At 48.1% G+C, this 23,946-nt stretch overlaps 1 protein-coding gene across 1 annotated transcript in view; it reads left to right on the forward strand.

Annotated features, from left to right (window-relative positions):
- The window catches only part of CLMN (calmin (calponin-like, transmembrane)), a 130,257-nt gene that overhangs the window by 79,995 nt on the left and 26,316 nt on the right, over positions 1-23,946 (forward strand). The window contains exons 2-4 of the mRNA XM_011951516.1: positions 15,315-15,376; positions 21,634-21,729; positions 23,690-23,773. Coding sequence (XP_011806906.1) covers positions 15,315-15,376; positions 21,634-21,729; positions 23,690-23,773 — 242 coding nt within the window. The remainder of the gene's footprint in view (positions 1-15,314; positions 15,377-21,633; positions 21,730-23,689; positions 23,774-23,946) is intronic.

Genomic DNA, 23,946 nt, shown 5'->3' on the forward strand with positions numbered 1-23,946 from the left:
CATTCATTCATCCATCCACCTATCCATCCATCCACCCACCCACCCACCTATCTGTTCACTCATCCATCCATCCACCCACCCATCCACCCATCCATCTATCCATCTACCCACCCATCCACCCACCCATCTACCTATCCATTCATCCATCCATCCGTCCACCCACTCAGCCATCCACCTATCCATCCATCCATCCATCCACCCACCCACCCATCCACCTATCCATTCATTCGTCTATCCATCCACCCACCCATCTATTCATCCATCCATGTCTCCATCCACCTATCCATTCATCCATCTACCTATCCATCCATCCATCTACCCACCCATCCACCCACCCATCCATCTATCCATCCATCCATCCATCCATCCATCCATCCATCCATCCATCCATCCATCCATCTACCTATCCATCCATCCATCTACCCACCCATCCACCCACCCATCCATCTATCCATCCATCCATCCATCCATCCATCCATCCATCCATCCATCCGTCATGCGTCTGTACTTACACACCAGGCACTGGGAGGGGACAAGATACAAAAATATATAAGACATTCTGTCTACTTATGCATTCACTCATTCATGTGTTTACTTGTTCATTATTATACTCTACATTCTTGGACATAACATTTGAGGTTGCTTACCTGACCCATAAAATAAAACAAAACAAAACCATATATATGTGTGTGTGTGTGTGTATATATATATATATATACACACACACACACACAAAAGGATCTATATCAATGAATATTCTCATGAAAATTTAGGTTCAAGGAAGGTTAATATCTAAATATGTGGGCCACATTCTCACCCATTTGCTAAAGGTGGACTTCACGTTCAAGGATGAATTTCCTGACAGCAAAGTGAAAAAGGAGCTGTAACTGGTTATGAGATTCCTGTTGCCACAAAGGGGAAATCCTGAATATTTGCAGCAGCTCTTGCCCCTTTGGAAGGGGATCTGTTAGTGAAATGATATGTCCCTTCTTTTAGTGTACTAGTGTGTTTTCATCTCATGCATAGACGCACGGGTTCATTTTCATGTAAAAATTGACCCCTAACAAACCTGTGTCAAAGAATAGTTTTCATAGCATATATAAAGGAAAGAATTATAGTAGTCTTTCAACAGAAGTAACAAAATATTCCATTGTACTGGATTTATTAGCAGCCTGAAAAACATTTCTCAAGCCTTCCCTGTCAGAATCATCCAATGTAGAGTGTTTCTGTGCATTCTTAGTTTTTCTGAGATGTTAAGTTTTAGAGGAACTAGAAATATTTGACCAGAGGCACCCACAGTCAGGTTTCCAGTATCTCAAAGCTTGTCTTATGGATAAGGGGAAAACTCATTGGTCCTAGAAAACTGGGTCCAATAATTGGGAGTATGAGGGTGACAGGTTTCAGTTCAGGATCTGAAAATTAGACTATTAGAGCTGCCCAGCAGTGGAACAGACTACCTGAAGAGGTACTGAGCACCTCATCCCGGGAGGCATTCAGGTAGACTCTGGCTGACTGTCTTGATGACAGTGTTGGATGAGAAGCTGTATTAGTCTGTTCACGCACTGCTGTAAAGAAATACCTAAGACTGGGTAATTTATAAAGAAAAGAGGTTTAATTGACTCATGGTTCTGCAGGCTGTACAGGAAGCATGGCTGGGGAGGCCACAGGAAACTTACAATCATGGTAGAAGGCGAAGGGGAAGCAAGCACCTCTTACATGGCTGGAGCAGGAGGAAAAGAGAGAGGGGGAAGGTGCTACACGCCTTTAAACAACCAGATCTCATGAGAACTCTATCGAGAGAACAGCACCAAAGGGATGGTGCTAAACTATTCAAGAGAAATCACCCCCGTGGTGCAATCACCTCCCACCAGGCCCCACCTCCCACCAGATTGTGAACATTAGGGATCACAATCTGACATGAGATTTGGGCAGGGACACAAATCCGAACCATATCAGAAGCTATCCTTATTGAAAGACCTTTCCAGTCAGAAAACTGGATTGTCGAGTGCTCCAATAAGCAGAATAATTCTGGGTTCTTTGGTGCTTAAAAAAAAAATAGAGATTACTCTCCTTGAACAAAATTTGATCTATTGAGAAATTTTACCTACAAGTAAAATTTGGATTTTGCTTGTATGTTAGATTTTTTTTTCCACCTATTTCTATTTAAACTCCACCAAAAAAAAAAAAAAATCAAGGCATCATTTTTCTTCTCCATGCTCCCCTGGATTCTTCAAACAAAGGAAACATTTTAGTAGGGGTTAGGTGGGAGAGGAGTGAGTGATAGGACTGGATTTGAAAAGGATTTGAAAAGGTCAGTTGTTGAAGAAGGAAAACAGAGGCAATAATTCTTTAAAAGCATAGTTGCCCGGTTGTGATTTTCAGTACTGGTTTTGGTGATGACGGGACAAAAGTCAAGTGGGGCTGCCTGACTTGCAAGTAACAAACACTTCTGCTTTTTCTAGTTCCCCCAGACCTACCCCCAACACACACACCTGTCACCCCATCCATCCCACCACTGCTATTTGCTTTTCTTATAACAGTACAGAGAATGCAAACAAATATTTCCTTCTGAAGCCCAAAACTGGATCTTAAAATCTTAAAAGTTAGCCCATGAGCGGTAAGGACACCAGAAGAATCTAAAATGCCTGCTTAAATCAGGCAGTGGATCTCATGGAGTCTACAGCAGGGTTTGACAAAGTAGGCCCACCACTTGATCATACAAATAAAGTTTTATTAGAACACAGCCATATCCATTTATATAGTGTTTTGGCAGCTTTCATACCATGATGATGACTTGACTCGATATGACAAAGACCATATGGCCTTCAAAGTCTGCAGCATTTACTGTGTGGCCCTTAACAGAAAAAAATTGCCAACCTCTAGCCTAGGGCAGCGGTTCTCAGCCCTGGCTCAGTGTCAGAATCACCTGGGGTACATTAAAAATGGAGATGTCAGGCTGAGCGTGGTGGCTCATGCCTGTAATCCCATAACTTTGGGAGGCCGAGGTGGGCGGATCATGAGGTCTGGAGTTCGAGACCATCCTGGCCTATATGGTGAAACCCTGTCTCTACTAAAAATATAAAAAATGAGCCGGGCGTGGTGGCGTGTGCCTGTAGTCCCAGCTACTCGGGAGGCTGAGGCAGGAGAATCACTTGAACTGTGGAGGTGGAGGTTGTTGCAGTGAGCTGAGATCATGCCACTGCACTCCAGCCTGGTGACAGAGTGAGGCTCCGTCTCAAAAAAAAAAAAAAAGCCAGGCTGGACATGGTGGCTCACGCCTGTAATCTCAGCACTTTGGGAGGCCAAAGCAGGTGGATCACTTGAGGTCAGGAGCTTGAGACCAGCCTGGCCAACATGGTGAAACCCCATCTCTACTAGAAATACAAAAATCAGCCAGGCATTGCAGTGCATGCCTGTAATCCCAGATACTCAGGAGGCTGAGGCAGCAGAATTGCTTGAACCTGGAAGGTGGAGGTTGCAGTGAGCTGAGACTGTGCCACTGCACTCCAGCCTGGGCAACAGAGCCCAACTCCATCTCAAAATAAATAAATAAATAAATAAAAAAGAAAAGAAATGCCTGAGTCTCCACCCCTAGGATTCAAACTCACTTAGTCTGGAATGGTGCCCAGGCACCTCTATTTTTTTTAAGTATCCCCAGATGACCAGCATGTGCCCCCAGGATTGAGAATCACAGGTGTAATCCAAGTGGGTTTTTTAAGATTGCAGAACTGGCGTTTGTCATCTACAGGGTTTTTACCCAGGAACAATGATCCAACTTTGACCTCAATGTCACGGTCCGGTTCTTGAGGTCTGAGCTATTGGGTCTGGGGGGCATTAGGGAGACCTTGTAGTGATAAAAATCCCTTGGGGTACTCTGGTGACCAAACTTCCTCGAAAAGGTTGAAGGTGGTTGACATTACGGCGAGTTTGTATGTGTGTGTGTGTGTTACATATACACGCATGCACACACCCGGGCATGCATGAGTGTATACATTTAGATGGTTTGTATATATAGATAACTTTTGTTTGTTTTCAAATGAGTGCATTTCAGAAAGACCAGGTGGTGTCTGCAGCATTGGTATTGTCACGTTGTCATAGCTCAGTCTCCTGGCTCCAGCTTATGCAGCCGCTGGTCTCTCTTGTGCTAATTAACGTGGAATGTTGGTGACACTTCCAGCTCCAGGAGAACTTGACACCTCTTGCCTTTCCTCATCATAGTTTCCAGTCTTTACCTCTCCTGCTCAGGGTAGAAACTTCAGTGCATGCTGTTGTCACTTTTTGTTGGCAGGTAGAAGTGGCAAATGGGAATTTCCGGGTTTGTTTTGCCCCTTGCATTGAAAGCAAATATTAACCTCCTTGCCTTTCTCTTTGTTTTTCATGTGGATCCAGTTCTGCCTGTCCCAGCTGCTTTCCCCCTGGGGCATGCTCTCCTGGACGTACTAGCTGACTACTAGCCAGAGTGGCCCACTTGTCCTGGTTTACCTAGGACTTTCCCAGTTTTAGCCCCAAATGTCACATGCCCCAGGAGCCCCTTCAGTCCCAGGCAGATCCAGACAGTTGGTCACCATAATACTAGATCGTCTCCCAGCTGACTGGTCTTCGCATGCATTTAAAAACACAGGTGTTTACAGGGTGAGTGTGGGGTTTTATTAAAGACAGATGTGCTTTAAAATGCAAATCAGGGTCATTTGTATGAGGTTGTAGGTTTTCCATCTTTTTTTAAAAAGTAGCTGAACACAAGAGGTCAAGCTGATTCTTCTTGCTAGGCCTGTCGAGCTCTGTTCCTAAGGGACAGCACACCAGATAGCCCTTCTGCACTTGAGCCAGCCCAGGCATGAAACAGATACTTCACAAAGGGCCTTCTCCAAGATGTTTGCTTTGAAGGGGTTCAGGCAGCCCGGCAGGGCGCCGCGGAGGGGCTTGGCTCGCAGTGACTAGAATAGACTTCTCTCCTGGCTGTGCCACCAGCTGCTGAGGCCAATCACTTCCCCTCTCTGAGACTCAGTTTCCTCATCCACATAGGAAACATGGCCACTCACCTGTGGAGGTGGCTGGGAGGATTATGAGGTTTTACAAAGGTTGATTTCCTCCCTTCCTTCCTTGTGCTGGGCCTAGTTCTTACTCAAGGCGGGCTTTAGCCAGGGCGGGCGCTGCTGTGATTACCACCCCACGTGACTGTGGCTTAACTCAGTGAATATTTATTTCTCACTCACAGTCCAGCAAGGGCATTCCTCCTTGGATGGCTTTACTGGGTGATCCTTGTCCACGGGGAGACATGGGACCCCAGACTCCTTTCCTCTTATGGTTCTGTCCCCCGTCGAGGTCCATAGAGCCCTTCCAGGCAGTGGTCACAAGGCATGGAGGGTTGCGTGGGATTTTGCATGGGGCCATGTCTGGAAGTGGTATACCTGGAGCCCACCCATGTTCTCCTAGCTGGAACTCGGTCATGCCACACCATTCCCTGCACGGGAGGCTGGGGGATGTAGCATGGCTGTGTGCCAGAGAGGAGAAGGAAGTAGGATTTGGCAAGCAGATGGCTGGCTGTGAGCACCAGTGGGTCGTCTCCCCCTGATTTACGAACATTTCTCTGTGCAGTCATACATCGCTTCACAGCAGGAATACATCCTGAGAACTGCATTGTTAGGCAGTTTTGTTGTGCAGACATTGTCGAGTGTGCTTACACAAAACTGGACGATACCTTCTACTACACACCTCAGATCTATGGTGTAGCCTGTTGCTCCTAGACTTCTGTGTAGCTTGTTACTGTGCTGAATACTGCAGGTAATTGTAACACAGCAGTGTTTTTGCATCTAAACAATATATAAACATAGAAGAGGCACAGTAAAAATTAGATATAAAAGATAATGAATGTATACCTACATAGGACAGCTCCATTATAATCCTACGGGAACACCGTTGTATATGTGGTCCATCGTTGAAATGTCATTATATGGCACATGACTATTTCCAAAGCAGGATTCTGCAAGAAAGTTGTGATTCATTTTACACAGAAATGGGGTCTGGGTTCAAATGCACGTAGTATAAACAAAGTTAAACCAATTTCTTTATTGCAGGGCTTATCAGAGCCTTTCATTTACTGATCATAAACATCTATGCAAGGGGGCAGATTACGTAATATGTTCTAAACTTAGCAAGATCTTCCTTTTTGGAGGGGCATTTTAGAACTCGTACTCTGCGGAATATGGCTGGGAAAACACTGCTTTAGATGTTGCTCGAGTTAATATTCAGAAACCAGAATACTTTCACAAAAACATTGGTGTTAAAAGAAACCACCAAAATCTGTGGTTCTCAACAAAGAGTTTAGTCCCCCAGGGATCATGGTGTCAGGGACCCAGAAACTGAATCCTTATAGAATGTGAAAAGCGAACACTTTTCTATCTCCATTGCATCTTTCCTTCCTTCCTTCCCTCTCTTCCTTCCTCCTTCCTTTTCTTACTTGTCTCCTTCCCTCCCTGCGTTCATTCCTTCTTCTCAAACCTGGCAAAGGAAGCCCATGAGGAATGTGTCTTAGTATTTACGCCTGAGTATAGTCATCAGTGTCTGCTAACTGGGTGTGTGAGTGATGTGTTCAGTACTATTTAAATCCTTGTCTCAGTTTCAGCCGGGCACTTCAGGGCAGTCTGCCTGGATTGGTCCTGTCACCCTGGCCTGCCCATCTGGGTGAATGTTAAAATCCCTTTCTAAGCTGGTGTTTTTATGGCTGGCTGGCGTCACCTGTCATAAATCAAGGTGGGCTGAGGTTTAGCACTGAGGTTAGACAGAATCACTCACAGCAAAACTAGAGCGGTTTTATTTTTCTATTTTAGTTACAGGCACCAGCCCTATATATATATAGCTTAAACTTAATTTGGTGTGTAATTGGGACTAGCTCTTTGGAGCCCTGGGTTATGTGTTTTGGAGCAGCTGAGAAGCGGGGCATGGTGGGGCAGGACGTGGTATGTTAATTGGTGGCCTCTGGGACCCGTGAGAGAATTGGATTTAAGTCCCCAGTTAGAGTGAGCTTGGCAGTTTTATTTGAGTCCCTGCGGGCATGTACTGGGGAGACCGCCGGTTTGTGCCGGCTCTAGCAGGTTACTCACTGTCTGCCCTGATGCCCGTCTGTGCCTCCCTGGTCAGCATGGTGGCAAGGGGTGGTAGAGGAGCCCAAGAATTGGGGGGCGGAGGGCCTCTACAAGACTTGGCCTGCCACTTATCTGTAGTAGTTGCATGCTGCTCGGCGCATGGTCCCAAAGAGGGTTTTGCATTTTATTACCAAAGTCTCGATAAAAGGGACTTGGGTCAGGGCAAACACGGGGGAGGAAAAACAAAGGAAATTAAATGCAAAATCACTGCTGGTGAAAAACCACATGGAGGCCTTGACTTTAATACCGCCAGAGCCGACGGGGGAAGTGGCCCCCAGGAGTCGGAACCAAAGGACGTTGGCCTGGTATTCGTGAAGCCTGGCCCCTCTCTTGTTTAAAAAGAAATTGCCGTTTAATTTGTTTCTGAGTTTTATTTCTCAAGTGAACCAGCATGAGGCCATGTAATGAGGTTGTGTTTCTGGGAGGTGTTGAAAGATGGAAAGGAGCGAAACCACCAAGCAGTGCTGGGCCACGCCAGGAGTAAGGAGTGGCAGTGGGCTATGGGAGTCAGCAGCGCCGAGGCTAGAGGGGCAGGCAGGGGCTGTCCGAGGGCTGGCTCCTCTACACAACGTCAGTGGGGCAGGGCTCGCCATTGTGTGGTCGGAGGGCGGGCCAGTTGGCTGGGCTGCCTCACTTGGCTCAAGAGAGGAAAGATGTTTTTTCATCTGGTTTAAAGATCCACAGGGGCCCGCTCAAGCTGATGGAGTGAGATTGTGTGGCTGATGTGAGCCAAGAAGGACCCTTGCAGTTAGAAAGAATCTGAGCCATGGAGAAAAGGAATCCTTGGGCAAGGAGGAGAAGGGGTTTCCCGGAGAGCAGAGGTCAGCTCGGACCAAGAATGAGCAAGTGCATGTAAAGCATCTCGGGAGGTCACTTATATAAAAGGTTGGGCAAGAGATTTCTAGTCCAGGGAGCATCAGGGAAACCCCCAGAGCCTGCCACCGATGGGGGCTGCGGCTGTCCTCTGGTGCTGAGACAGCTGTGCAGTGCTGGGCTTCTTGGGAAATGACGCCTGGGGCATGGGAGCAGATGGGTGCCAAGGTTTTCTTGCCTCTGCACAAAACTGGAGTAATGTTGCAAAGTGTGAGGTCTCCTGCCACCCTCCCTCCCCTGGCCTCCCGGACAGTGGATGGGGACCGTCACTGTCAAATGATCCTCCCAGTGGTGACAGAGAGAACACAGGGTAGCCAGTCCCTCTCTGCCAGGTGACCATGCTGTCCCAGTCCTTAGTGTGTGACCCCCTGGCACACACACATAACCCCTGGGGCTCAGGTGGGAACCACCTTCTCTGCTGCCCCAAGCTCTGCCTCCCGCTGGCTCCTCCCAGCCTCTGTGGGTGCCGGGTCTACTTGTCTAAAGGCGCTTGGCTCTGTGAGGACTGCGAAAGGCACTCTGCCCATCTGCAGGGCCTCTGTGCATGGCCGTGAAGTGCTGTCAATTGGAAGAACAGATTAGCCTGTTAACTACACAACTTTTTTTGCGCCCGGCGTGCACAGGCTTCATTGTCTCTTCAGCAGCCCTAGGAGGGAGTTATTATCTCCATTTTACAGGGGAGTCCAGTAACTTATCCAAAATGAGGAATCATAGCCACGGCTGCGTCTTTTAAGCACTTAAGATGTGTCTTGCCCATGCCAAGGTCTTTGGATGCTTTATCCCATGGAGGCCTCATCATACCTGTCCCTCCTTTTTGCTGTCACCTGCCTGCACGCTCTCCCTGGCCACCTAGTGCCTGATGAATAACCACAGCAGCCCCTCCCGACACCATTCCCACAGCCCCCACGTGGTGTGGCAAGGACAGCGCTAATGAACTTGGTCCTCAAAACTCCATGAAGTGGGTACCATGATCCCTGTTGTACAGATGGGGAAACTGAGGCCCCGAGTACAGAACTGACATTGTCCAAGGTCACTCAGAGGGGCTTGTTGGCAGAGCCCTCTTGTTACTAAAACTCTTTTCTGTCTTCTGTGGGAGAAAGGTCGAGATAGGAGCAATGTGGGGTGGTTACACTGCCCCCCTGATGTCCTCTCCACCCGGCACTGCTGCCACTCTGAGCTGGGTCATCAAGTGATCTGGGGCTGTCCTGTGCATGGCAGGATGTGGAGCAACATCCCTGGCCTCTGCCCACTAGATGCCAGCAGCCCCTGCCCTCAGTCCTGGCAATCAAAAATATCTCCAGGCATTGCAGGATGTCCCCTGGGAGCCGTCACCCCGGGCTGAGACCCACTGGTTGAGAGCCAGGCCTTGAGGGATTCCAAGCTGCACGAGATGTTCTGTGTGGGGGCATGGGGTGAGGAACGCTGGGAGGCCAGAGTACTTCCTGGAGCGGGGTTTGGAGCATTGAGACCCCCCAGCCTGGCTGAAGAGCAGACACCCCCAGGGCGCTGCAGAGCAGTGGGAGGTGCTCCACGCAGCACCTCAGCCATCATGCATTCAAATCCTGGCGTTTAACCGAGCGGCCGTGTTCCTAAGCTCCCTGTGCGTCCGACTCCTTACCTGTAAAACGGGGACCACGTGAGAGCAGCTGTGCAGGAAAGTTGGAGGCTCACAGAAGAGACAAGTTATTGTGTGGGAAGTGGCGGCTGCTGTCAAGCACCTCCCTTGAGGGACCTTCACTGCCCCGGTTGGCAGGGCAGGCTCACCCATTCAAATGTCTCCTTCTCTGCAGCAGCTTGATGGCAGAGGGAAGGGGGGCTTTTTGCCCCCCACGCTGTGCTGCAGCTCACCCATCCTGGTGGCAGGTTCAGGGAGCCTGGTAGCCCTCCGCCTCCTGCATGCCCGAGCGTCTGGGTGAGTGCAGTAGAGATGAAGCCACAGCTCGCCCCCTTTGTCTCCCTCCCCTCTCCCAAGCAGCGTCTCTGAAGCTGGAAACACTGGCCCTAATGGACCTGTCTGGATGGACGTCAAAGAATACGGCTCCCACGTGGAAATTCTGATCTACTGTCCACCTAGGCAAGACACCTCTCATAAGAATCAGATTCTGCCCAACTGTATGAATTCAGTGACTAAAGCCATTTGGAGATGGCCATTGTCAGGAAGAGCCCTTTAGATAAAGAAGGACAGGAAGATGACCGTTTTTTGGCCCAGTGCCCACAAGCCATTCCCCTTGCAATATCTCACTTGTTTCAAGTGACTGTTGAGCCTGGGGTCCGTGGTGGAGCCTGTGTGTCTGGTTCTAGACTGCCTGGTCTTTATCCTTTGCCAGGCTGAGATGCTCATTGTCATTCTCTACCCCACCCAAAGATGACCAAAAAATGATGCTAATCATCTCCTCTGGCTAAGATTTAAGTTTCCAAACTGTACATCCTCATCAACTGCAGAGTTGGTTAAATGCAGATTCCCAGGCCCCGGCCCCAGTGTGAGGCAGTAGGTCTAGAGTCCAGGAATTAGCGTCTTAACTGTCATCCCAGAGGCTTGTGACGTTAGTGACCCATGTGGGCCACACGTTGAGAAACTCTGAGCCATTTACTGATCACATTTAAATTGTATACAGGAGTACATGTGCTTGCTGTGTGTGTGTGTGTGTGTGTATATGTGAGAGAGAGAGAGTATGGGTGTGTTTTCTCTGGGCAGAATGAAATGTCAAGCAATTTTAGATATTTTTCTCTATGCTTTTCTGTATTTTAATTTCTTACAATGAGCTTATAATTTTTTAAGAGCAGATAAAGCCATCAAGACTTTCTCCTGGGCATCAAAGAGCAGAAGTATTATCAATATGTAGAAAGTAGATTTGGGGCAAATGTGGACATAGAGACAAAAAGCCACAACTGTAAATAAACATTTTAACTCCTAGTGCCTGCAACCCTTCCTCTGTGACTCCAAACTCCTGAGCCAGCCACGGACAGCCTGGAGAAGAGAGGAATGCCCCACCTCCCATTTTCAAGTGATCTGTTCATGGCAAAGCAGAGCTAAAGACACACCTAGGAATTTGAGCCAGGGCCAGGTCTCCCTCCCTTCTGTCTCGGCCCCTGGAGTCCAGGCCTAGCCAGCTCCTGCTCCTCCACCCGATCCAGCACTCGGGCACCCTGGCCAGCCAGGCAGAGCCAGGATGGCGGTTTTACAGCACTTTTATGACTCTATTCTTGCCCAGTAAACCCACACCGGGCCTCACAAACACTGTGAGAAGGCCAGGCCCTTCCAGAGAAATGGTTTCCTACACCTTTACAACGTGATAGGAAAAAAGGGGCCGTTGGATTTATGGAAACTATATAAAGTTTATGGAGTCTTGGCAGGCCAGAAGTAGAAAGAGTCTGCAGGATGAGGGGTGGGCATCCCAAAGCGGAGAAGGCCGTGAAAGAGCCGCAGACCTTCGTGTCAAGACACCAGTCAAAACGCCAGTGACCAGAGCAATGCTGGGGGACTCTGGGGTGGAGGAAACTGGCCTTGCTTGCAGCAGCGTCTGTGGGGGTGCCTTCTGGGGTGATATCATTTCATCTCCATAGCATTCCTGTGAGGGAGGCATGGCCAGTCTCATTCTGTGGAGGGGATACCAAGGCAAAGGTGTTTTGAAAATTGCAGATGTGCCCAAGGTCGCCCAGCCAGTGGTGCGTGGCGCTGAGGTGGATGTTCTGGGGCAGCCTGAGTTCTCGCAGGCTCTCCTGTGTATTGAGCAATGCGTCCCAGTTTTAGGTCCAGATAACGTGGTGTCCACACTCTGCTTCAGTTTGGGACTTGTCTGCTATTTGTAGTTGTCTCAGGGTCCCCTGGGGTCCTTCCGTCAGCCCCGTCTCCCTCTGTGGGTTAGCTGTGCTGTTGAAGCTGATTTGTGCTCAGGTCAGCCTGCTGGCTTTGGCTAGAACGGAAGTGAAGCCAACCCCAGAGGGGTTGGCTATGAATCAGGACAGGGTTAAAACAGAGTCTTTGCTTTTGGCCACCCCCCGGCCTTGTTCCAGTTCTGCCAGCAGGTCCTCTTAGGGCCCTGCAGGAGAACCTCATGGGGTCTGAAGTCACCTTTTCCAGTTCCTGTCAGCCTTCGGCACTCTAATCCATTGCTCCTTGCATGTGCACCTTGTGACAGCCGTGTTTTCTCTCTTTTACTTATTTGGCTGTGAATTTTTGGAGTGCAGATTCCATGAATGCTTAATTCTTCATCTCTGGTTCTGCCCAGAGAACCTATCATAATTTCCAGAATATGGTAATTACTGCATAAATATCAGCTGGGAGGACGAATAGATGATTGGATGGATGGATGGATGAATGGATGGATGGACAGATGGATGAATGGATGGATGGATAAATGGATGGGTGGATAGATGGATGGATGGATGGATGAATGGATGGGTAGGTGGATGGATGGATGGATGGATGGATAGATGAGTCATGTGTAGACTGTCAGATACCCATCTCCTCATTTACACCCTTGAGTGCAGTTAAAGTAGCAACCTAACCCAGGTTCTCTGAGGCTTTTACTAAATGCACTTCTGTTTCAGGGGATATACCTTGTTCTCTCTGAAGCCATATGGAGAAACCAGCCTGAGTGTTTGAATGTGTGTGTAAATACTTTACGGTCCCCATAAACTTGTTTAAAGACAGGTGGGGGTAAAAGCATAAACCGGGACAGCCTTGTGGGAGGGCAATTTGGAAGTAGCTATTAAAATTTTTAATGTGCCTACCACTAAGACCCAGCAGTTCCACTTTTAGTTGTCATAGGCAAGAAATATATTCATCTATTTGTGCACAAAGAACCATGCACCAGGATGCTCATTCAATGCTTGTTTCTGCATTGCTTGAAACAGTGAAAAATGGGCAGTAGCCTTGATGTCCATCCGTGGGGGGAACACCCAGACTATGGAAAACACTGTAGCCATCAGAGAGATTAAGGTGGATCCATATTGCAAACTGGAGGATCTCTGATAGAGCTTGGGACAGACACTCTCCAAGCTTCCAGGAGTCTCCAAGACTCTGGTACTCACTGGTCTCAGCAGATGTCTCCTCCCAACCTCATTTCTATTAACTTATTTTCCCTCTCCCTTCCCTCTCATCCATGAAACACAGTTTACTGGAATTCGTTCTTTAATTCTTATGCTTACTAGCCAGTGACCCTCCCTTCCAGAAGAGGAGGAAACAGAAAAGCAGTGATGTGCGTAATTACTGTCCGCTGGTTCTTCAGTTAAAAAGATTGTAAGGCATAATATTGAAACGTGATTTATGGGTGCCACATTCTACCAAATAATGAGGCCAAGAGGAAAAAAGTCCCATTGTTTCAGAAAACCATAGCCTTTGCTCTCCTGCAGGAGATAAATTGGCTCTTATTTTCTTATTGCTAAAGAAATGTGAAACAGTTTTAGGCATATGTGATATGGTCTTTCAATATGTTGAAATCCAGAACGGAGTAGTTGAGGAGACGTCTGGCTCAGATATTGAAGGAAGTTTCCTGGAGGCCCGGCAGCTCACAGCTGAGGAGGCTGCAGCCTCGGGCCACCACGCACCCTCACCCAGACACTGGCACTGGGGCCCATCTCAGAAACACCCTCCGGGTGCTTAAGGGCCCAAGACAGCGAAGGCCACAGAACTCAGGAGAGAACAGAAAAAGCACAGAATCCGGAGTTTCACCTTGACTGTTTATTAACTATTTGCCCCTCCGTTTCTTCATGTGTAAAACAAAAATGACAACCTTACTATTAATTGTGTGACCTTGGACACATTACATCTCCCTGAGCATGATTGTCCCATCTGAAGGTCGTAATAGCACCTGCCACAGAGGATGATAGTAAGGATTAAATTAGTTAATCCATGTAAATTACACTAGGTCAGTGCCTGCCACATAGTAAGTGCTCAGTACTTTTTTAAAAAATGGCTGTGTGACTATTGCAGACACCTTCGCCATGATTGGCATAGCTGGAATCCAAACTCAAGCCTTCCGTTTCCAGGGTTCTGGCTGGCGTGGGGCTGGCAGACCTGGATGGGGATTCCCAGCTCTGCCTCTCTTCAGCTGAGCAAGTCACTGGAACCTCTCTGAACCACATTCTGTTCAGCTGTAAAATAATCGTTTGTACTTTGCAGGGGGTGTTGTAAGGCAGTGGTCTCCAGCCTTTTTGGCACCAGGGACCAGTTTTGTGGAAGAAAATTTTTCCATGGGTGAGGGGAATGTTCTCATGCCCCTGTGAAGATTTAATGCCTCTGCTGATCTGACAGGAGGCGGAGCTCGGGCCATCATGCTCGCTCCCCGCTGCTCACCACCTGCTGTGCTGACCAGTCCCTAACAGACGCTAACAGACGCGAACCAGTACTGGTCCCTGGCCTGTGGGTTGGGGACCCCTGTTGTAAGGTTTAAAAATGAATGGAAACAAAGTGTCTGGGACACAGTGAGTGCTTGGTGGATGGCAGTCGCCCTTGACAGTGAAAGGTCTTTGCTAAGAAGCCTCTTTGTGTAATGCTCTCCCCTGGGAGAAGGAGTCCATTCCTGGTTTATGTCCTTCTGGTTCACTTTGGCTCAGCAGCAAATGTCTGCAGAACTCTTTATTCCTGGAGGGCACAAAGTCTGCCCTGACTCTAGAAATAATAGCTACAAAGAAAAACCGCTGGCAGCCCCTGTGCCAGGGACTGTGTGGAGCTGGCTCTGCAGGAGCCTGGGTGTCCTTAGAGCAGCTTGGAGAGTGAGCTCCTTGTCCTCAGTGTGCAGATCAGACATGAGGGTCGGGGTCTGGCCCGGGCACACAAAGCTGGGAGATGGCAGGGCTCAGAGTCTGATCTTGGGCTGTCCAATCCCTTTCACCAGACTGTGGCACATTCCAGAGCCCCTATCCAATTCCTAATTCTTGACTCCACTCCACCTCGACCCTGACTGCGCTCTCCCATCTCCTCATGCCCATCACTGCCACTGGGTGGTTATGCAGTTCCATTACAGCCTCTTGTGGGGTTGATTTGTAGTTTTTTCACCAGTGCTTCTTAGCTCGAACTGTCAGATGTCTCAATGTTTGAATTGGGTTGCAGAGAACGTTTTGTTCTCTGTGTCTAATCTATGGGTTTACATAGATGCTCAGTGGTTGGGCTGGGGAGCATGGGTTCTGGGTGCCAGGTAAGGTCTTGCCAACCCCTTCCAGAAAGGACTCTGTTCTTACATGGGACACCCTGGGGTTCTATCTACCCTCCACCTAGAATCTCCCCTTGGGAAGGGGAAGGTGTGATTTTGCGTATATTTCTTTTTCTCCCAGCTAACGGTGTTGCTTTGTTTTCAGTTGAGAGGGAAAATGTGCAGAAGAGGACCTTTACTCGATGGATAAATCTACATTTAGAAAAGGTAATGGGGCACTTGGGTGTTTGCTAAGTGATTGATTCATCTGTAACTGAATTTACAGCTCCGGAGAGTGGAGGGGGAGCTGGTGACCTGTGCTCTTTTTGTTATTCATTCATTTAAACGTTTATGAGTGCCTCCCCCTGCCGGTTCCGAAGCTCAGGATTGGGAAGAGATGGCTGAGACAGTCTGCCCTCCTGGGATCATCAGTCTTGTCAAGGGAAGGAAAGAGAGGGTCTGTCTTTAAGTAGGAATCTGAGCAGGTGGTGGAAGACATTCATTACTGAACACACCAACACCTGAAAATCAGGTGTCTTTGGGCCTGAAACACAGGTGCGCATCTTGATTGCCAGACCCAGGCTCTGTGAAGAGCCAAGAGCCATTTGTAGGTATTTGGATTGATTTTTGCAAGAACTCTGATTATCTTTGGACAAAGCTAAATTTCCTTCTAAAGTCACATCATGTTGCTATTTAATAATAATAATAGTAATAATAATATTGCCTGGCTTTTTTGATGTACTTCACTCTGCATCAGGCATTCTGCATAGTGCCATATATGTGCCATGTCTCCTGTCATCCTCACGATGACTCGAATTACCCCCTCCTATCGGAAGGAGGAAACAGAGGCACAGGGACATAACGTGGCTTTCCTGGACTTTCTGTGGCTTCTCCTCTGTATTCAGCTTAGTGGCCTTTCTCTTCCTCTGTTTCTTTGTTTTCTTGCATTCTTTGACCTGGCTGTTCTGAGTTGCATTTTGTCTGCAAGCATCTCATGCACACTCTGTAAAACAAAAGTAGCTGAATCAGCTCCCCCCCTTGAAAGAGACTAAAGGAAGAGCCACAGAGGACAGGCAGTGATGGGAAGGGATGAAGAGTCCTGGGTGAGAAGGGGGATGGGAGCGGGCAGAAATCTCAGCCATCCTGGTTGGATGGACCTCAAGACTGTGGGCCTGGGGCTGGGAGAGGAGAGATGATTTTTCTCTTTTTTAGGAAGTTGATTTTTATCTACTCACTTCACCTCTTTCTCCTTAAGCACCACTATGTGGTTTTCCAGCTATACCCAGCAAGTAGTCTCAATTCTGTTTAAAACTAGGAGCACCCCACTTTCGTGTTTGTAGGTGTATCTTCTCTCCTCCTCTTAAAAGGTTCAAGAGAGGCCAGGTGCATTGGCTTGTGCCTGTAACCCCAGTGCTTTGGGAGGTCGAGGCAGGTGGATCACTTGAGTTCAGGAGTTTGAGACCAGCCTGGCCAGCATGGTGAAACCTCCTCTCTACTAAAAATACAAAAATTAGCTGGGCATGGTGGCACATATCCATAGTCCCAGCTACTGGGGAGGCTGAGACTGGAGAATCGCTTGAACCCAGGAGGTGGAGTTTGCAGTGAGCCGAGATCGCACCACTGCACTCCAGCCTGGGCGGCACAGCGAGACCCTGTCTCAAAAAACAAAACAAAACAAAAGGTTCGGGAGTAACTATTGACTGCCCTTATGGTTAACACAAAAGAAAGGTTCTCAGAGGAAATCACTGAAATGATTGGAAAGCAGAGAAAATAAATGTGGCTTTTAGGAAGTGGAGCTATTGACCACAATTCTAATTCCCATAGTTTACCTTTAGGTCTAGGATGTTGCCCAAGCAGGCTTTCGGCCACCCACACCTCTACTCCCCACGTGCAGAATGTGTGACGCAGTGCCACCACTTCACCTGGAGCATCCTGAACTCTACAGGTGAAAGATTGTGTCGCACATGAAGCTTATGAATCATCTGCCAGTTGTTTTGATTATTGGCACATTTTCAGCCATGCTCCTGAAGTGAAGTGTTATTTTTGGGGGGGAGGAAAAAAGAAAACCGGTCCCCAAACCTGAGATCACTGAGCTCTTAAATTAATGCCTGATGTGTGTCAGGGTAGCTGGAAATTCCGGCTGGGGGACACACTAGAGCCATGGAGTATTTCTTTCTTTCTTTTTTTAAAATTAAAATAAATAAATAAATACAGAAAAGTACAGAGGGTCATGTGGCGAATATCCCCGCACCCACTCACTGCCCCAAATGAACCTCTGTTCGCATTTATCATATCAAGGATTTTCTCCCTGGCCAAGTTCCTGCCCCTGTCTCAGGGCAGGTGGGTAGCGCCCACTCTGAAGATAAATCAGATAGCACCTGAAACTGATGTCTAATAAACAGGGCAAAATTAACAGCCATGTTTCCAACCTTGAGACTTTCAAGAACAACCTTTCATGTAAAGGAAACCCAGGAACTCCTCGGTGAATTGGGCTTAACTGCAATTTGAAGGCTGTCAGAAATATTTACTGAGTCTCTGGCTTCTGGAAAAATTCCTTAATTTACCGAAGGAGTTAGATCATGAAGAAAGCCCTGGGGGTGCTGTTTATTCGGCCATACCGATCTCATGAAGCCCACGGAGCGTTTGGGGCCCGAGGAGTGTTTTCCCTGGCGCGGGTTCAATTTCTCCCCCTGCCATCTCACAGGATGGACTCCGGCCAAGGCCTTGTTTGCTGCTGCTGCTGAGGCTCTTACAGGAACTGTCAATGGAAATTATTCTTCAGGTTTAACTCAGAAGTAAGGCTTGGCCACGGCCAGGGCTGGTAACTGGAAATTTTGTTAGTCCATTTATCAGGGGGTATTTTGTTCGGGTCTCGCATTTTCTGCCTCGCATTAACAGGAATAACATTTCCGTAAGAGCCTCAGTAACCTGATCCCGTCATGCTCAGGGTGGAATGTGCCCAAGGCGCTGCTGCAGTTTGCAAAGAAAATAATTTGCCTTTTGGTTCAAAGTCGCTGTTGCCCTTGAAGCGAAGCCTTTTTCTATGCACCTGCGGGTGGAATTGCCCTGTATTTTGACTAACTGGGGGTAAAGGGACTCGTATAAAGGGTAAGGAAATGCCACCTTCCTCCATAAAAAATGAAACACAGACCCTCCATGGCTGCCACGGGAAGGAGGCTTTCCCACAGGGAAAGGGTGGCTGGGCCACAGTTCCACTGTTTCCTGCCCCTGGGTCTCTGGCTGGTTATGGATGCCACCCTCCCATTGGCCTCAGGAGCTCCACGCCCCATTAATCCTGTCTCCCATGTGAATGCCCAGCCTTCCCTGTACCCAGGAGCAGAGAGAGCACCCAGACCAGCTGTTCTAACCTTGCCAAAGCCCCCAGTACAAAAAGGTAAACAGGGAATTCATGCTGGGGTGGGAGCTTGTTAAGAATCAGGTTTCGGCTGGGCATGGTGGCTCATGCCTGTAATCCCGGCCCTTTGGGAGGCCAAGGCAGGAGGATATCACATGAGCCCAGGAACTGGAGACCAGGCTGGGCAACACAGAGAGACTCCATCTCTACAAAGAGTTTTAAAAATTAACCGGACGTGATGGCACATGCCTGTGGTTCCAGCTATATAAGAGGCTGGGATGGGAGGATCACTTGAGCTGAGGGTTTGAGACTGCAGTGAACTGTGATCACGCCACTGCACTCCAGTCTGGGCCACAGAGCAAGATATCATCTCAAAAAAGAAAAAAAAAGAAGAGGAAGAAGATTCTAGAAGAAGAAGAAAAATGCAAGTTTCTGGACCCTGCTCCCAGAGATTCTGTTGCGATTAAGAGGAGTTATTATCAAGCTTGTTTAGACCGTAGAAATCTTTCTTCAAGCAAAGCGTTACCTAGAACCGTAAACATAGTCATCCTTCCTCCTCTGGGGTTCCACATCTGTGGGTTCAACCAACAGCAGATAAAAAATACTCAGAAAAAAAAAACTGCATCTGTACTGCATATGTACAGAGTTGCTTCTTGTCATTACTCCCTAAACAATAGAGTATAACAACTATTTACATCACATTTACACTGAATTAGGTATTATAAGTAATCTAGAGGCGATTTTAAGTATATGGGAGGATGTGCATAGATTATATACAAATACTTCACTGTTATATATCAGGGACTTGAGCATCTGCAGATGTTGGTACCCGAGGGAAGTCCTGGAACCGATCCCGTATAGATACTGAGGGCTGACTGTACAGGCCAGTAAGAGCTGAGCCTCTCTGATTAAAGCGGGTGCAGTGGGATCAGCTGCCTCCTCCACCCCCCTCTCTCCCATAGGGCATCCTAAAGCTGCTCTGCTGAAGTCTAAGGTTCCAGGGAACAGAGTTTGCAAATCCTCGCACTGGAGCATCTAACCCACAAGTTCCAGCCAGTTCTTTCGGCCATGTCCAGCCAAGCTCCTAGTGGATACCACCTGGACAGCAGACCCCTTCCAGATCTAGGCCCAGAGAGGAAAGCCCAGGGGGCTTCTGTCTGTTTTCCTTCCGAGGCCCCCCTCCACGCTCCAGATCTTGTTTAGGAAATTGCGTGTTCCCTTAGGGAGAAGGAAGTAGTCTATGGGAACGGAGGCTGGGGCTTCTGTTTACTGACCCGGGGAACCCAGCAAGTGAGCGAGTGGGGCAGAGAGAAGGTATTTCAAGAGCCGTTCACTACGAAGGGGCCGCCAACTGAGGACATCTCCCTTCCACTGATGGCCACGAGGCATACGCCTTCTGAATGAAATGTCTTCCTGAGGAGGGCATCCAAGGCTCTGCAGGCAGGAAGCCACTTAGCGGTCAGCAGGTGGTTCTGGGCTGGGCAGGTGGGTGCTGTGCCAGGCTGCCTACCTGCATGATCTCATTGCATTCCAGTCCAGCCCTCTGATGAGGGTCAGATTCCTCACCTGACACTGCAGACAAGTACATTGTCTTTGTGCAAGTGTGCAAGGTCAGGTTAGCCCCAGGGAGGTTAAAGAACATGCCCAAGGCCAAGTTGCTGTCAAGGTAGAACTTGGCTTTGAACTCAGGTGTGTCTAACGGCCTTGCTTCTCATTGGCTCATGGGAGAGGTGCAATGTTGATTTATCTCAGGAAGTTGGATTTTGTGGAGGATTAGAGGAGTAGCATGCAGCTTTTTTTTTTTTTTTTTTTGGTTTTAACTTTAATGAGTTTGATTTGTAATAATGAGCTTGAATTGCTTTTGTACCTAAACATATAAATACATATACACATGGACATGTAAATCGACCTCTGAACCTTTGAGTTCCTAGTGAGCCTACACACGTGGGGTGAGGAAAGGATCCTTCCCTTCAGCCACCCATCGAGCCATTCAGCAGGTCAGCTGTGTCCTGCCAGCCGCCCGCTCTCCTACCCAGTTCTCACACACCAGCCCCCTTTCCCGGCTTCCTCTGGTAAGGGCCCCACCACCTCCAAATTTGGTCTAAATCTTGGTGAAGCAATGACGGGCACCTCAGGAGGGCACACTTTTGAAGACTAAAGCGGTCTTGGAGATGGCGGAGCGCTGCTGACACCGGACTGAAGCCTGGGGAGTAACTGGCCCAGGGTCTTGTCATTGCCACGTGGATCTAGGGTGCGCTAGCGTTCGGCGCTTGTGGCCGGATACAGGAAACAGGACAATACTGAACAGCTAGCTTGACCAAATGCTGCGACTATCACTCATCCTCTTTGAACCTCAGTTTCCCCAGTCTAAAGTGAAGGGCGGCCAGGCGCAGTGGCTCATGCCTGTAATCCCAGCACTTTGGGAGGCCGAGGTGGGCAGATCACCTGAGGTCAGGAGTTGGAGACCAGCCTGGCCAACACGGTGAAACCCCGTCTCTACTAAAACTACAAAAATTAGCTGGGCATGGTGGCAGGTGCCTGTAATCCCAGCTCCTCGGGAGGCTGAGGCAGGAGAATCACTTGAACCCGGGAGGTGGAGGTTGCAGTGAGCCGAAATTGTGCCACTGCACTCCTAAGCCTGGGTGACAGAGCGTGACTCTGTCTCAAAAACAAACAAACAAAAACAAAAAAACAAAAAAAACAAATGAATAAATAAAATAAAATGAAGGGCTTGTACTAGGTAATTTCACATAAGCCCTCATAGAATTGTTTTATTCTGAAGAAGGATATAGTCAAGATATGCCATTTCTTTCTGCCCTTAAGCATGTGGATGTGATCTAAACTTGGGATCTGAGATCTTCGGTTTGAAGGGCCCCCAAGGGTCACTTGTTTGATCAGTCCCCTGTTGGTGAATCTTCTCTGCAGCCTTCCTGCCAAGTGGCTGTGCACTGCTGCCCGGGTATCACCTCCAGGGCGATGGGCCTGCTACCTCCTTGGATGGGCGTTTCTACCTGTAAACAGAGCTGGATGTTTGGAAGTTTTCTCTTGAGCAGAAAGTGGCATCTCTGAAAATAGCTTTGTGGATTACACAGGTTGCTAATTGGCTACTTTCTTCCCTTCTCTTTCAAAGTGCAACCCATCTCTAGAAGTTAAAGATCTATTCGTCGATATACAAGATGGCAAAATCCTAATGGCTTTGTTAGAAGTCCTGTCTGGGCGGAATCTGGTACGTATGTTATAGCAGGGTCAGAAAGAAAGAAAATGCAAAGGAAAACGCTGTTGAGGTTTTCTTTTCAACACAAATACCTGGACAGACCCTATACTAAGAAACTCTGAAGCGGTGACTCTTTTTATTAGTGCCTACGAGCCATATAATCATGTGGAACGAACTAGTACTTTTTTTTTTAAGTCAATGTATTTTAGAAAATAAATGCCTAGTGTTTTTGGTGAGTCTGTTAAGGCTTAAGTTTAGAACTAAACAGTTAAAATTTAGCCAGCCAGCCATTATATAAACTAGAATGATCGCTAAGAATTGGAAAAATTGGAAGAAAAAGGCCTTTTATCAACCATCCTAAGGCTAAAACTAGAACTGCTGGCTTCTAGAACATTCTTTTTAAGTATGATTGAAGTTGAGCCAGCTGGTCTTGACGTTCATTCCACTTTGGACATTAGCCAGACTTCTCCATGTTGCATCCGTCTGCTGTGTGCAGATTGACCCTTGTTCTCTTCACAAACAGCAGAGTTTCTCAGCCTTGGCACTGTTGACATTTGGGTCAGATAGTTTCTTGTTGTGGGAAGATGTCCTGTGCATTACAGGACATTTAGTATCTAACTGCTAAATAACAGTATCACCCCCATGTGTGACAGCTAACAAGCTCCCAGACATGATGAAATGTTCCATGAGGGGGCAAACTGATCCAGCCCAGAATGGTAGAAGTGTCAGGGTTGAGAAAGCCTGTTCCAGAGTCCAGTGTTTGATATGGCCTTGGCAACCCATTGTACCTAACACAAAGGTGCAGCAATGGGGTCACGACTCTACCAAACCATAGCTCAGCCAGCACAGAATGTCCTGGGTCTGTCCTTAACTGTAGGTCTAAAGTCAAGAGTCCCTGCTTCTCTTCTCAGATATAATGTAGCTGGTGCCTTATCAGACCTCTTAACCGTCCCACCTTTGCTTTCCCAGTGGCAAAACACAAGATACCTATTAGCAGCGCCTGCAGAGGGCTATGCAATATTATGTGATGAATTCTCAACAGTATTTGGTTTCTTAGAGGGTCTCGCCATGAGCAGGGTCCCCAAAGGACTTCCTGAAAAAGTACCTTCTAGTCCCTTGTTTATGCTCCCAGCAACGCAGGCTCCCCGCTTTATTGCCAGAGCCCTGGTCACCAGCTACTGTGTCCTTGGTGGGCCTCCACAGGGAGTCTTTGATTCTGGAGCCCAGCCAAGAACAGTCCTCCACTTCCCCATGAGCGTGGCCTGGCACTTCACACCTGGTAGAACTGACCCACTGGTTTGCCTTGTCATGCAATCTTCCCCCAACCTGGAGGAGCATTGATGCGGTTCATTTCAGGGTGAGTTGGCTGTGATGGCATTCCTGGTATGTAGAGCTAATGTTGTCAGAGTTTTAGCTTCCGCAGATGTCTCTCTGCCTCTTTCTCTCTTTCGACCTGGGATAACTGTCCACAAAACTCTTGGCTAGAAAACAGAAACATCTGCCGCCACTGGGGAGGACCTTGGCTGGATGATTTAGCAGCTGAGCAGTGATGCTGGCAGCCAGTGCTCCCTGTCCTAACACAAGCAGCAGTTCAGCGAAGGGAACATGTTACGGAGGGTCTCAGGAGAAGGGAGGAATCTAACAAGCCAGGAGCTGGGTCCCAGAGAAAAAATTGACAAATTTGTCCCTTGTTGACCCACTTCGGTTCCCCCCAACTCACCAACTTCAGTGAGTTAAATCCCAAGTACTGTAAATAAGGCCGACCTTTGAGAGCTCTCTGATGTCACATTTGTATGTCCTGAGAGGCACCTGTGTGAGTTTGGATGCATTCCAGGTGGGTTTTAGTTGTGAGCCCCTAACTTTTTCTTGAAATTCATGTGAAGAAAGCAGAGCACACCCAGCAGCACCGCTGGGCATTGTGAAGTGCCTGCGTGGGTTTAATGTGCTTGTTTTGTTCTGTTCTGTTTTATAGCTGCACGAATACAAATCCTCGTCGCATCGCATTTTTCGGTTGAACAACATAGCGAAAGCACTTAAGTTTTTGGAAGATAGCAATGTAAGTGTTTGAAGCACATCCTGCTAACACAAGCTTGTCCTGTTAGGAAAAGGATGTCATTTGAAGTTCAGTGCTGGTCGCAAGAGAAGCGTGAGACGGGGACTGATCTAAAATGGTCCGATTAAACTAAGCTTAAATTTCACAGAAATCACTCAGATGACCCCTCCGTTGGG

The sequence above is a fragment of the Colobus angolensis genome, unplaced genomic scaffold, assembly GCF_000951035.1.
Source record: "Colobus angolensis palliatus isolate OR3802 unplaced genomic scaffold, Cang.pa_1.0 Scaffold32, whole genome shotgun sequence".
Lineage (NCBI taxonomy): Eukaryota > Metazoa > Chordata > Mammalia > Primates > Cercopithecidae > Colobus > Colobus angolensis.